Raw genomic sequence first — 15,548 nt, forward strand, 5'->3', positions numbered from 1 at the left:
TTTGAGTCTTATGTTTATTTGTTTTGACTTTGTCTTTATTTTTATCTACTATGAAAAGTTTTAGGTATAAATAAGCGAAAATAAATTATCTCTAATCAATTTAAATTAATTACTCTAAAGCTATTCTAATTCAATTATTATTCTAGGTCAACTGTTAATATCTGTTTCGTCTTTAATTAATTTAGATTTTTAGTCTTCGTGTGATTATTTATTAATTTTTTTGTTAATGAATTTTATTGAGGTAATTTTTCTCTAATGTATTTTTGAGTCTTATGTTTATTTGTTTTGACTTTGTCTTTATTTTTATCTACTATGAAAAGTTTTAGGTATAAATAAGCGAAAATAAATTATCTCTAATCAATTTAAATTAATTACTCTAAAGCTATTCTAATTCAATTATTCTAGGTCAACTGTTAATATCTGTTTCGTCTTTAATTAATTTAGATTTTAGTCTTCGTGTGATTATTTATTTATTTATTTTTTAACACTGAGATAAAATTATTATTTAAATATTGAAGTGTTTGAATAAATTTTGTGGGTGTTGTTTTAATTTATTCAGGTCTGCTGGAAGGTTAAGTTCTTAATGAAACTGTTGATTCCGCACAAACCATATTGCCTTTATTAAAATGCATAGTCCTTATCATAAGACATAAGACCTAATTGTTTAGACCTCGCTAACCTCCACTCACACCCAATCAAGAGTTTTATCAGCTTATTAACTGTGGCGTACGTATGTTATAAAAGCTGCCGAAAAGTGATTTTTAATTTATTTATTTTTTCATTTTTAAAAGGATACAGTTGGTTCTAGGTTTGGATTCATTGTTGATAGTATTATAGTGGGTTCTAAGTAAGACATCTGTCTTAAATGTAGTCCTAGATATTTACTGATTCACTCGGGGTGCTTTATATGGTTTTTCATGGCTGTAAAGACGAATGAATCTTCACGAATGAATTACTGTGACGAATGTGTCTGCACGAATGGCCGCCCTCTTGATCTGTGCCTTTTACTTGCCTGTAAATATTCCATCCATATGTTCGCCTATATAGCTGGAGAAAGAGAGCCGCGCCTCCTACTCCTAGGGCTTTTGAATTCTAAACATTGTTTTTCTTATTTTCATAATTACTTCCTTTAAAAAATTATCTGTGGATATTTTATGTACTACCAAAATTACTTATCGGTTTCTCATACTGAGAAATACGAGGTGTGGCTTTTTAAATAACGAGACCATTGCTGTAAAACATTTTATTTTAAATTTATACATATTTAGTTATTATCACCTTCAATATACACCCCTCCCCTATCCCTACAACGCTCCATGCGAATTTACCATTGTTCGAAACAGTGCTGGAAGTCTTTTTCTGTCAGCTCCTGCATGACGCATGCCGCTTTTTCTTTCACAGCAACGGACTGAAATCCGTGTTCCTATTAATGCAGATTTGACTTTGGGGAACAGACAAAAGTCACAACGGGGTCAGGTGAGGCGAATAAGGGTGGATGGCCTAAAACTGGGATGTTTGTACTTGGCTAGCAAATGCCTTGACAGACAATGCAGTGTGAGCTGGCGCGTTGTCTTGATAGGAGAACCCCGTGACTTGTTCTTCCACAAATCGGGTCGTTTTTTTCCTTACTCTTTCACGGAGTTCAGGAAGCACCTCACGGTAGTAATGTTGATTTAATTATAATCGATATTTTCATCCGTTTTGGACGTGGAAGGGAGACCTGGGCGGTCATCATCTCCAACGTCTTCTCGGCCATCTTGGGAACGCTTGAACCAATCAAAAACTCGCCAAGTTTCATGTGGGATTTCACGACAGTTCGTTGCTCTACTACATGTATAGTATCATGTGTTCGGCAAAACGAAACTAACACCTCTTACAAAAACGACGGTTCCGGTCAAACGAGATTTCTCTACAAACATGTGAGACGCTTGCAATCAAAAGAGAAGGCTTTACGCTGCACAGCTGTCAGTTGTTAGGATTTGGCTCATGCATAGTTCTTCTGTAGCAGCATCAGTCTCGTTATTTAATAGCCACACCTCGTACATTTAAATCTAAACTTGCACCTTGTCCTTGTCAATGGTCGTTTACATAATTGAACTCTACTCGGACGTAAACGCTTCTTTTCGTCGTCTTAAACAAGCTACGCCATCAACTTTAGGTCCATTTTATCATCTTAACTTAAAACAGGAAAAAAAGTCACAATAATAAGTTGCGGAGATCGAGGTAGAATTAAATAATATTACAAAATAGCGCAAATTGGAACGATAATAATTTAGACTAACAGTAAAGGCTAGGTTAACTGAAGTTTATTGGCTTATATCGATCATATAAATTAATTAAAATCTGGTTTTCATTTGTATCTAAGTAGCAAAGTAATAAACCAAATAAAACTAAACAGATAAATGTAAAATATCACTTGGTTTGTCTATTATTAGCCATATCAATAAAAATTATATCGTATGTTATCCGGTTGTTATCAGTTAGTTCTTGTCGCAAAGAAAGGCTTAAAAAACACTCGTAACTATGTGATTAACGTCAAAACAGTTTTTGTGCGATCTTTTTTATGTAGTGTATGAATATATATCGAGATTCTACAATTGCATTCGCCAGTTTCATTAGGCTATGCTCAATGTATAAACCACTCGGTTGCAGTAATTGTTCAAATGAATCAGCACACTTGTAAATTCATGCTGGAAAGACTGATTGTGTTAATATGAATGTAATCGAAAACTCGTTCTCGACATCATCAGAAATCGTGGCGTAAGCAGCGCATAACATCTGCGGGAGATGTTTTTTTTTTACATTATCAGAGAAAATGGATCTTATCGAAATGATTAAACTCGTAACGATAGTGAAATTATCGATATAACTTATCAATTAGATTATGAAGGCGGGGCAAGAAGAATTCTATGTCAGCTAGACGTATTTGTACGTTTTGAATTATAAAGTGTTGGATTTCATAAAAAAAACCGAAAGGTTCAGCTAGAATAGAATACTTTAATGTAACTAAAATATACAAAGATACGAGGGTCGTTTGAAAAGTCCGTGCAAAGTCAGAGAGATAGCACCACTGGCGCGTATCGAGGTTATGTTTAGTTAGTAGCATCTCTTGGAAGAACACACACCAAGTTTCAGCCAGATCGGTCTATTTCTTTGTGTTTGGCATTCGTTTGAATCGAGGAAGTCGAGTGATTTTCAAAAAATGGACGAAAAATAATTTCGTGTGTTGATTAAACACTACTTTATGAAAGGCAAAACGCCTCAGGAGACTAAAGAGAAGCTTGATAAACATTATGATGACTCTGCACCTTCGATTAGAACAGTTTATAAGTGGTTTCAAAATTTTCGGAGTGGCCATATGGGCACAAGTGACGCTGAACGTTCTGGACGCCCTGTTGAGGTTACTACTCCAGAAATCATTGATAAAATCCATGATATGGTGATGGATGACAGAAGAGTGAAGGTGCGTGAGATTGCTAGTGCTGTGGGCATCTCGAATGAACGGGTACATAATATTTTGCATCAACATTTGGACATGTCAAAGCTATCCGCAAGATGGGTGCCGCGATTGCTCACGCTTGACCAAAAAAGAAATCGTGTGAAGTGTTGCAAGGACGGTTTGCAGCTGTTCCAGAAGAATCCACAGGACTTTAAGCGTCGTTTCGTCACTGTGGATGAAACATGGATACATCAGTACACTCCTGAGACCAAAGAACAATGGGTTACCAAGGGGGAATCTGCGCCAAAAAAGGCGAAGACCGTTCCTTCGGCCGGAAAGATTATGGGGACTGTCTTTTGGGATTCGCAAGGAATAATCCTCATCGACTATCTGGAAAAGGGTAAAACTATTACAGGTGCATATTATTCATCGTTATTGGACCGTTTGAAAACCGAGCTGCAAGAAAAACGCCCACGATTGGCCCACAAAAAAGTCCTTTACCATCACGACAACGCACCAGCTCACACCTCAGCAGTTGTGGTCGCAAAATTAATGGAAATAGGGTTCCAACTCGTTTCACATCCCCCCTATTCTCCAGACTTGGCTCCCTCGGACTACTATTTGTTCCCCAATATGAAGAAATGGCTGGCGGGAAAAAGATTTTATTCAAACGAGGAGGTGATTGCAGAAACGAATGGCTATTTTTCAGACTTGGACAAATCCTATTATTCGGAAGGGATCAACAAACTAGAGCAGCGTAGGACGAAGTGTATAAGCCTAAAAGGAGACTATGTTGAAAAATAAAAAAGGTTTACCCCCCAAAATTAAGTAGTTTTTATTTTTGCACGGACTTTTCAAACGACATTCGTATTAACACCACATATGTAAAAAGAAAAAAACACATGGTGCAAATGCATACCGATCATACAAATTCAAATTAATTCTAATACGCCCCCTTAATTTGAACCCCCCCCTTTAAAGTCCAATTTAAAAGGTTGATGAAAGAGCGCCCTTAGAAATTAGTCCCAAACTCTCCCTTATGCTCTCCTCATGGTCTTGATAGTCCTTTCGTAAAGATATCTGCAATCTGGTATTCACTAGGTACATATTGCACCTGTAGGCCACCCTTCTGGTACTTTTCTCTGACGAACTTGTATCGTACATCAATATGTTTAGTGCGACTATGGAACTCCGGGTTCTTAATCAGTCGAATAGCACTCTGATTATCAATCAAAGAGGCATACAAACGGGACAGCCATATAGCTTCCTTCGCTCCTTGACTGGCAGCAATAAATTCGGCTTCTGTGGTGGAAAGTGCTATACACTTCTGCTTGCTACTCCTCCAGCTAACAGCCCCCTCCACAATAGCGGAAAAATAATCCTGATCTTCTATCACCTGAATCACCTGCGTAGTCAGCATCGGTATATACTTCCAATTTCCGTTTTGAGTCCTGCTGATAGTGTATTCCAAAATCTTGCGTCCCCTTAATGTAGCGCAGCAAACGTTTAGCCATATTCCAATGTTTGAGTTTGGGTTTGTCCAATACCTGTGACAGCACACCTACAACATACGAAATATCGGGTCTGGTGACAATGGATAAATATATTAAGCTACCTACCAGCTCGCGGTAAGTATAGGACTTATCTAGATTCTCAGTGCAAACTTCGAATTGTTCTTCTATTCTAAATGTCCTGGGCCCATAACCTGTTGGATTTCATAAAAAAAAAGAAAGGTTCAGCCGGTCAAATGACCGGTCGTGGTAGGTTTAGTGTTAAGGTTTTCTTTTTTCTGTACAAGCAGATTAGCCATTATTACTGGGACGTAGATTTAAATTAAGCTGTTGATTACTAATTATTTGTATGAGGATTTGGATGTGTTTGAATATTGCATCGAGTGTTTCTGGATTAGCTTTTGCCAATATCAGCTGTAAATTTGTAGATAGTTTCAAATTCTTTTCTATTATGGCTTTGCAAAGTATGTCCTGGCCTTTACCCCTTTCGAGGCATGCTGAAATTAGGTGGTTTGAATCCGCTTCTGATTCCTCTCCACATGATTATTGTTTATAACCTTATGGTTATTCCTTATTGAGGTTATACCCAAGAGTAAAGTCTTTTAATCTTTACATTACACTAGTTAGCTCTCAATTCTTTTGATTTTATCAAATTTGAGAAATTGAGTATTTAACAAATAACCTACATGTTTTGTGAGATTCTCTGAATAGGTTAAACAGAAATGAAATTTTATTGAATACATTTTAAATTCTTCCGGAAAACTGCTGTATGGATTTTACAGTTACATTTAATACTACCTTCCCGTACTAGTAACGTAAGTTGGTTCTGGATTTTGAGTAATCTACGTTATCTATCTATATTGCTCCTCATAACACTTGAATTCAAAATAACTTGTGTTTTTTGTTTTTTTATAGTTAATATTTTTATACTTATGTTTATCCCGGTGCCACTAAGTGGTATGTGATTTGATAAACTATATTTTGATTTTAATAAATTTTTGACTTTGGTTTTTGTTGCAGATGATCTAGTGAGGTGACTCCAGGCGCATACAGATGGAAGGACATTTCGGAACAATGGCAGTAAGCTGGGTCTTGCTGACAATGCTGGCCCTGCCTGCGACTGCCAACATTGTCAATACATTTTCAGACGATACTGGCGCGCCGGATTTTAAATTTAACCATCTAGTAGTCGATAAGAACACAGGACGAGTGTTTATCGGTGCGGTTAATAGATTGTACCAACTATCACCGGATCTAGAGCTAGTTGTCGCTGAAACTACCGGTCCGCAAGAAGATTCTACTGATTGTTCTGTAATCGATTGTCCAATGTTGGCAGTTAAAAAATTAACAGATAACGTAAACAAAGCGCTAGTAATAGATTATACAACAACTAGGTTAATAGTTTGCGGCAGTTTATTCCAAGGTATTTGTTCAGTGCGTAATCTAAACAACATATCAGATGTCACCCAAGTAGTTAAAGAAGCTGTTGTAGCTAATAACGCTACAGCGTCAACTGTAGCATTTATAGCGCCCGGGCCGCCAAATCCACCCGTGTCGCAGGTTATGTATGTGGGTGTGACGTACACCAATAATTCGCCATATCGTAGTGAAGTCCCGACAGTGTCTTCAAGATCCTTGGACAAGGATAAGATGTTTATGATAGCACATACGGCTGTTACCACTGGTACTAGGATGTTTGTGAATTCATTAGCTAGAGAAAGATATCCTGTAAATTATGTTTACGGATTTGCCTCAGAAGGATTTTCCTATTTTCTAACTACTCAGATGAAACATTCCAATCCTTCGCCGTTTATTTCTAAACTAGTGAGAGTGTGCCACGACGATGAGAACTACTATTCTTACACGGAAATCCCAATAGAATGTATCGACTCCGAAGGAAAGAGGTAACTAAATATTTTATAAATTACATATTCAATTACACAGGGTGTTCATTTTAAGACGGCTCAAATGCATTTCATGCTTAAACGGTTAATCTGAGCAAAAAATGGTAGAGGAAAGATTTGTTGCCCGTCACCTCTAGTTTCAGAATAAGGTAGGAGGTGCCTCCTCTGGCTCGCAAGCCAGGTTAGCCAGGAGGTTACCAACTGCTCTCTGTATCTGAGGAGGCACCTTTGAAGGCACAGTACATGCTGCACAAGCTGCGTAAAGTGCATTATTTGATAAATTAAGGAATAAGTTTGATCCTTTACATGAAAGATATTGATCACTTAAATATGTGGCAGGAGGTTTCCAATTTTTTTTCTGGTAATTAAACGCAACTCTCCCAAAAGTTACTAAATAATTATTAAACCTTCTTGTTTGTAACAGATGTAAAATTAATTTTTAGCCATTTTGTGTATGCTTGTGAACATCTAAAGCTCTTAACATTTGATTTTTCTTAGAAAAATCACTCGGAAAACGACTTATTTCCCGATATTAAGAAAAACACTAGCTTTACTGCCTTGGCAATATTTTTAGTAGAAATGACCTATCGCGTGCTCTCCTTTCTCTTTGATAACAAGTTAAAAAATTGAAATAAGATTAATAAATACCAGATTTTGAAATGGCCTAGCACCTTTAATTTTGAAGATATCGAATTGCGGTTTCCGGTTGCTTTCATAACTTTGTATACTGTTTAAAACTGTGTTTATGAAAATGGGGGTCCTCAATTTTGGTCGCGCGTCAGCCGCGTATGCGGGCAGCAATCTAAAATCAAGTCACATATTCTGAAACTAGAGGTGACGGGCAACAAATTGTTTCCTCTACCATTTTTTTGCTCAGATCAACCGTTTAAGCATGAAATACATTTGAGCCGTCTTAAAATGGAACCCTTTATATACTTCATCATGTCCACATCATTTCTTTCGTTTACCACTATTAAAGGAATTCTTTACCAACTCTGAAATTAGTACAGAAAATTATACGCATGTGAAAAATAGGTTATTTTTGGATACTTTATTGAAGAGATCAAAAAATTTTAGAAAAGAAGTAAAGATTTAGTTACTACGAGGGTCGTTTGAAAAGTCCGTGCAAAAATAAAAACTACTTAATTTTTTGGGGTAAACCTTTTTTATTTTTCAACATGGTCTCCTTTTAGGCTTATACACTTCGTCCTACGCTGCTCTAGTTTGTTGATCCCTTCCGAATAATAGGATTTGTCCAAGTCTGAAAAATAGCCATTCGTTTCTGCAATCACCTCCTCGTTTGAATAAAATCTTTTTCCCGCCAGCCATTTCTTCATATTGGGGAACAAATAGTAGTCCGAGGGAACCAAGTCTGGAGAATAGGGGGGATGTGAAACGAGTTGGAACCCTATTTCCATTAATTTTGCAACCACAACTGCTGAGGTGTGAGCTGGTGCGTTGTCGTGATGGAAAAGGAATTTTTTGTGGGCCAATCGTGGGCGTTTTTCTTGCAGCTCGGTTTTCAAGCGGTCCAATAACGATGAATAATATGCACCTGTAATAGTTTTACCCTTTTCCAGATAGTCGATGAGGATTATTCCTTGCGAATCCCAAAAGACAGTCGCCATAATCTTTCCGGCCGAAGGAACGGTCTTCGCCTTTTTTGGCGCAGATTCCCCCTTGGTAACCCATTGTTTAGATTGTTCTTTGGTCTCAGGAGTATCCTGTTTAATCCACAGTGACGAAACGACGCTTAAAGACCTGCGGATTCTTCTGGAACAGCTGCAAACCGTCCTTGCAACACTTCACACGATTTCGTTTTTGGTCAAGCGTGAGCAATCGCGGCACCCATCTTGCGGATAGCTTTGTCATGGTCCAAATGTTGATGCAAAATATTATGTACCCGTTCATTGGAGATGCCCACAGCACTAGCAATCTCACGCACCTTCACTCTTCTGTCATCTATCACCATATCATGGATTTTATCAATGATTTCTGGAGTAGTAACCTCAACAGGGCGTCCAGAACGTTCAGCGTCACTTGTGCCCATGTGGCCACTCCGAAAATTTTGAAACCACTTATAAACTGTTCTAATCGAAGGTGCAGAGTCACCATAATGTTTATCAAGCTTCTCTTTAGTCTCCTGAGGCGTTTTGCCTTTCATAAAGTAGTGTTTAATCAACACACGAAATTCTTTTTCGTCCATTTTTTGAAAATCACTCGACTTCCTCGATTCAAACGAATGCCAAACACAAAGAAATAGACCGATCTGGCTGAAACTTGGTGTGTGTTCTTCCAAGAGATGCTACTAACTAAACATAACCTCGATACGCGCCAGTGGTGCTCTCTCCGACTTTGCACGGACTTTTCAAACGGCCCTCGTATGTCAGGCTCACCGAACAGTTCAACGACTTCTCAATTCATCCTGATTTTATAGCCATCCTGCTTAATACTTTTCGTTCCCATCTGCACAATGCTTCGTTCGTCCGCTTTGGTTAATACCCGTGCTTCCGAATCGTAGGTAAAGATTGGACGCAGGGTAGTCTGGTAAAAATTTAACAAAATTTTGTAAATATGTGGTGGCCCGCGTGAATCTTGCCTGTAGCACCCCAATGGGTCCGTGTTTTAATTAAGTTTGATACCCATGGTCTAAAAAGATTATTTCATTACTTTGTGGTTTTAACAAAACTATTGCTTTTGAACGGTTTGTTTATTTTTATTTTTATTTTTCTCAACAAACGAGCCGTTTGTCTTAAAGCTTATGCCGACTCTTCCATTTTATGATCTACATTACCTTGAATCTTTTTTTTGCTCCCATGAAAATTGATTTTAAAGGGGGCTCTAGCGAGGGCTAGTTCGTCACGCTATCTTCTAAATATCTATTAGGTTAGAAGGATAGTTTTGTGGGTTTTGAGATCAAAGAGTTTTCTTGCATGAAATATTTTCTTATGCCGTGCCTGTTTGATAGACTGTCCTTACAGTAATTTTTCGGCTACTTAAGAGAGTACCATTGTTTTTTTATATTTTTTATTTAACTTAACCTTCATTGTTTCCATATTTTTTTGAAAAAGTCAAGGAAGCAATTTTGGACGATTTCCTTTTATGAATATACGAGGTGTGTTCAAAAAGTAACGGGAATTTTTAAATTTCGCGGGTTTGGAGAGTCTGATTGTAAAATTTTTTTTTTTATTATGTTGGTACACATGCCCCTGAAGTACGATAAAATTTTCAGTAATATTCATTGTTTACTTCTTAAGTGGCAGCCGTTAAGGTTAGACGTGTTTTTCGAGCTTGGCGATTTTTGTTTGTTAAAAAAAATGGATCAAAGAATTTGTATTAAATTTTGCGTAAAAAATGAAATAAAGTGTAATAAAGTGTGTGAAATGTTAATAAAGGCATATGGTGAGTCTGCTATGAGTAAAACAAGGATTTACGAGTGGTATAAGCGTTTCCAAGATGGCCGCGAAAACGTTGAAGATGACGAACGACCTGGACGTCCAAGCACATCAACAACCGATGAAAACGTGAAAAAAGTGAAAGAAATGGTTATGAACGATCGCCGAATCACAATCAGAGAAGTCGCTGATGATGTTGCCATATCAATTGGCTCATGCCATGAAATTTTTTCGGATGTTTTGGGTATGAAACGTGTGGCAGCAAAATTTGTTCCAAAATTGTTGAATTTCGAACAAAAACAGCGGAGAATGGAAGTTGCTCAAGAGTCACTCAATGAAGTCGACAACGATGCGGATCTACTGAAACGTGTTATAACAGGTGACGAAACATGGGTTTACGGATATGATGTCGAAACTAAGGCTCAATCGTCCCAGTGGAGGCATTCTGGATCGCCAAGACCGAAAAAGGCTCGACAAGTGCGGTCGAATGTGAAGGTTATGCTCACTGTGTTCTTCGATTTTAATGGCATAGTGCATCATGAATTCTTGCCACAAGGTCAAACAATCAATAAGGAGTACTACCTACAAGTTCAACGCCGTTTGCGTGAAGCATTCCGAAAAAAACGCCCGGATTTGTGGCAAAACAATTCATGGATTTTGCACCACGATAATGCACCTGCTCACACTTCATTGCTTGTTCGTGAATTTTTGGCCAAAAACAAAACTTTAACGATGCCCCAGCCTCCATATTCGCCAGACATGGCTCCATGTGACTTTTTTCTATTTCCAAACATAAAGAGAACATTAAAAGGCCGTCGTTTTACAAGCATAGATGACATTAAAAGCGAATCGCTGAAAGAGCTGAAAGTTATCACAAAGATCGAGTTTCAGAAGTGTTTCGAGGATTGGAAAAAGCGCTGGCACAAGTGTATTGTATGCGAAGGGGACTACTTTGAAGGCGACAATATTAATGTAGATGAATAAATAAATATTTTTTTCAAAAAACGAAAATTTTCGTTACTTTTTGAACACACCTCGTATAAAATAGGGAAAAATCTCTGCTGGGACAACTTGAATAAAAAAGAAAATATTGCTGTTCGGGGTCTTTAATATGGTGAAGAAGGCATGTGCTGCAACCTTTTTTGTCTTGGAAATTTCAGTCGGGAGATTTTGACACTTAGAAAATATAGTAAATGGTTTAGGGGATCGCGGAGCAACTTGGTGAAGTGAACAAAAAATAATAATGATTTTTTTTATTTATTTATTTGCAACTGTACAAAATATACATCTAGCAAAAGTGTATTTACAGATAAACAATTGGTTGTGCCACAGAACTGGCTCAGTGCCACAACCAGGATGACGGGATGGGAGAAACTAGCCAGCGCTGGAACTCTCTAGGAACTTATTGAGGTTTAGGAGGCAATGAGGTCACGTGGCCAACGCCGTTTTAAGCGACGTGGGAGGATTGTCTGGATGGGACGATGTGGATGAGTGATTGAGCCAGAGGATTTGGGGGTGATCACAGAGAGTTTGCTGTGGAAATTTCAGGAATCGGGTGTGGATTAAAAGAGGATCATTTACATACGGAATATGTCATGATGGAGGGTGCGGTTGGAGGACATAGAATGGGCGTGTTAACGATTCGACGGAGGACTTTAGACTGGATAAGATTGGATAGGTTGGATGTTGGATGGTTTGGCAGAGCCTCACAATTCTGCTCAATATGTCCATTGGTCGTTAATAGTGTTTTGTAAAGTGTAAGTTTGTTTTGTACGTTCATGCGAGGATTTCGGTCCAAAGAGTCTGTCCGTAACGTCTGTTCAGTTCTTGTCTTTTAAGTCTGGTGTGAGGGTTCCAGGTTATGGTCTAGGTAGAGCCCTAGATAACGAACCTGTGTGGAAGTCGGTAGGTCAGTATTGTTTAATAGCTAGTGGAAGGCAGGTCTGTCTTCGTAATGTGAGTGTCACCTGAGTACATTTGGTAGTGTTAATCCTCCATGTTCTGCACCAAGCTTCTATGAGCTCAAGGTGTTCTTGGAGAATGTTAGAGACTTGAAGAGGATCAGGGTAGGAAGATAGTATGGCGGTGTCATCAGGGTTTGGGGATGGGTAGGTATAGATGGTGTATAGGATCGGTCCAAGTATGCTGCCCTGTGGCACGCCGACCGTGTACTGCATGAAGATCAGAGACCTCTCCACCGCATCTCACTCTGAAACAGCGATCGGTAAGGTCGTGTCCTCAAAAGGAGTGGGGAGTAATTTTTAAAGTTTAAATAGTAGTCCTGGGTGCCAAACTCTGTCTAAAGCCTGGGCCACGTCGAGGAAGACATCCAGGCAGTACTTCTTGTGTTCCAGAGCCGAGTAAATAAATAATAAAAATAAAATCGTAAAGTTAGTTCCTCATTATTTGTGAAGGTTCGACAGAAATGATCATGTTTTGGAGGTTTATATACTTCACTGCATTTTGCGCAACCAAAAAAACGACTCTTTTTTTAGCCAAATCGTGACTTTAAATAAAAAAATAGATTTAAGTGCTAAGGAAACATTCCTGGGGTAATGATTTGGGAAAAAAAGCTGTCCTTTTAACATTTTTCCCGTTGGAAGTTGGGATCCTATTTCATATCAACTCAACGCCCATGTGTGTTTCGCTAATTGCTGCCTCAAAATTTAATGAGTTTGAGATCTAAGTACCAAGTACTATCTCACCCAGACCTTTACACTCTCAAGTCGCCAACGAATTATCCAATTTTCTGTTCCTTAAATCATAAGGTAATAAATTTTACACTTATCAGATAAAACGACTTGTTTTTAGTTGGCAAAGATTTTTTCAATGCTAATGGTTCTTACTTCGATTAAATTGATTGGTTTATACAAATTTGGTTTCCACACTAAAACCGTCAAAACTATTCTCCCAAAATTTTGTATCGTATTCCTTTAATAATGCTGAAGTAGAAAGCGTATGTAAAGTAATTCGTTTTATCCTGGGCGGACTTTTGCGACTCCAATCACCGATCAAGGTTCTGTAGACAGTGATAAATATCTTTTTATACCAGTTTTTCTAAAAATGGGCGATAATGCCCTCCTTGAAGGGCGCCGGAGACTTACAGGGATGGTGGTAGTGGTAAAGGGCTCAGAGAAAATTTTGGGGGGTGTTGAAGCGGTTTGTGGGGGTGGCTATGGCTGATTTGTGTTTTTCTAATATTTTAAACGAAAATCAAGACCTATCTACTACACTCCCATCGATTATTTCGTTTTTTTTTTTAGATAATTTTAGGCTACAAAAGCCAATCCCTGCAATTGTGCATCCCTGGGTTGAGCTCGATTTGTTCAACCGATTTTATATAGCCATTCCCATCATTGTATTTGTGTGAAAGTGGATTTAGTGCTGAGGCAACACTGCTAACTAGAAAGAGAAATGGGTTTGCATGTTACCAAACGCGGGTGACTTACGGCTGTTTTTGTGAGTAAATTCCAGCCTGATATTAACCAAACAGGTTAAAAATCATCAGATTCATCCCACCACATTGAATTAGTTTTAAAATTTAAATTGAAATGTTTGTTTTTATAAATATTATTTATAAAGTTGCGCTTTATTGCTCTCATTAGAACAGTCTCATTTAAAATGTAAGTTCGAACTCAGAAACAGGATAAGACTCATATAGCACGCTATAATTAAATTAAAGTAATGATAGCGATTGTGATTTTTAAGATGTGGTAAAGTTACAATATTTTTGGGGGCGCTAGAAAATAATTCGATAGACGAAATAAGTTTGAGAAACTCTACTCTACAGGGTGTCCCAAGCTACGAGGGTCGTTTGAAAAGTCCGTGCAAAAATAAAAACTACTTAATTTTTTGGGGTAAACCTTTTTTATTTTTCAACATAGTTTCCTTTTAGGCTTATACACTTCGTCCAACGCTGCTCTAGTTTGTTGATCCCTTCCGAATAATAGGATTTGTCCAAGTCTGAAAAATAGCCATTCGTTTCAGAAATAGATTCCTCTATTTTTTTAAAGAAAAATTTACTCGAACGATTTTTTTCTGTGAGCGATATTTTACAAGTTATGAATGAAAACATGATTCTTATAATAAACGTCAAAATGATAATATTTTAACGGTTTTTTGATTAAATAAGAAGAAAAGTACTATTTTATTATAAATTTCACTCCTCATTAATATTACAGATCATGCCCGAAATGGCGTCCACCATTAGAGATGCATAGACATGCACTTTCCTGCCAATTGTCCCTTACTGCCAAAGAAATAGATTCGGCTTTAACCGAGTTACAGGTATCTATTATTCTCTGCTTTAGTTCATCTACAGATGCAATCTCGGCTTGATTCTGATGCACCTAGATTTAGAAATGCTTTTTGATAGCCCATCAAATTTCCTATCGAGATTTCTCTTTACATGCCTGATGGTGTTATATCCATTACGGAGGCTATTCAGTGGCCACCTCTCTCACCGGATTTGACACCTATGGACTATTTCCTTTGGGGATACCTGAAAAACAAGTTGATTATTCATAACGTTTTTCTTTCTTTCCTTATTTCTGCTTATCGAAAAGCATTTCTAAATCTAGGTGCATCAGAATCAAGCCGAGATTGCATCTGTAGATGAACTAAAGCAGAGAATAATAGATACCTGTAACTCGGTTAAAGCCGAAACTATTTCTTTGGCAGTAAGGGGCAATTGGCAGGAAAGAGCATGTCTATGCATCTCTAATGGTGGACGCCATTTCGGGCATGATCTGTAATATTAATGAGGAGTGAAATTTATAATAAAATAGTACTTTTCTTCTTATTTAATCAAAAAACCGTTAAAATATTATCATTTTGACGTTTATAATAAGAATCATGTTTTCATTCATAACTTCTAAAATATCGCTCACAGAAAAAAACAGTTCAAGTAAATTTTTCTTTAAAAAAATAGAGGAATCTATTTCTGAAATAAAATCCACACCTTCCCATTTGAAAAAATGAAGTTGGTGCCTGTATCTCGCTTCTGGAAGCACCGAAAAAAATTTACAAATTAAATTTGGATTCCTAACAAAAAACTAAGGGAACACGTATTTTTTAGTTTTTTTCTAGCTATCTTAGTTTCCGAGAAAAAGTCGTTATCCATATAGCTTGGGACACCCTGTATATACCATTAAATATAATCCCAAGCTTTAGACTGGGAATCGAACCTGTACCACAAAATACATTTCCCCAGCTTTGCGGTGCGCTTTTCTAACCACTCGGCTATTGTGGCGCCTGATATAACAGCAGTATTTAATATTAAAATGCCATTTACTAAAAA

The 15,548-nt window shown here is 37.6% G+C and overlaps 1 protein-coding gene across 4 annotated transcripts in view; it reads left to right on the forward strand.

Annotated features, from left to right (window-relative positions):
* The window catches only part of PlexA (plexin A), a 94,584-nt gene that overhangs the window by 19,753 nt on the left and 59,283 nt on the right, over positions 1 to 15,548 (forward strand). For all 4 annotated transcript variants that reach the window (XM_074138557.1, XM_074138556.1, XM_074138558.1 and 1 more), the window contains one exon: positions 5,971 to 6,854. In XM_074138557.1, coding sequence (XP_073994658.1) covers positions 6,004 to 6,854 — 851 coding nt within the window. In that variant the 5' untranslated portion in view covers positions 5,971 to 6,003. The remainder of the gene's footprint in view (positions 1 to 5,970; positions 6,855 to 15,548) is intronic.

The sequence above is a fragment of the Rhodnius prolixus genome, unplaced genomic scaffold (assembly GCF_049639745.1).
Source record: "Rhodnius prolixus isolate KJV_2025 unplaced genomic scaffold, Rpr scaffold_11, whole genome shotgun sequence".
NCBI classification, from domain to species: domain Eukaryota; kingdom Metazoa; phylum Arthropoda; class Insecta; order Hemiptera; family Reduviidae; genus Rhodnius; species Rhodnius prolixus.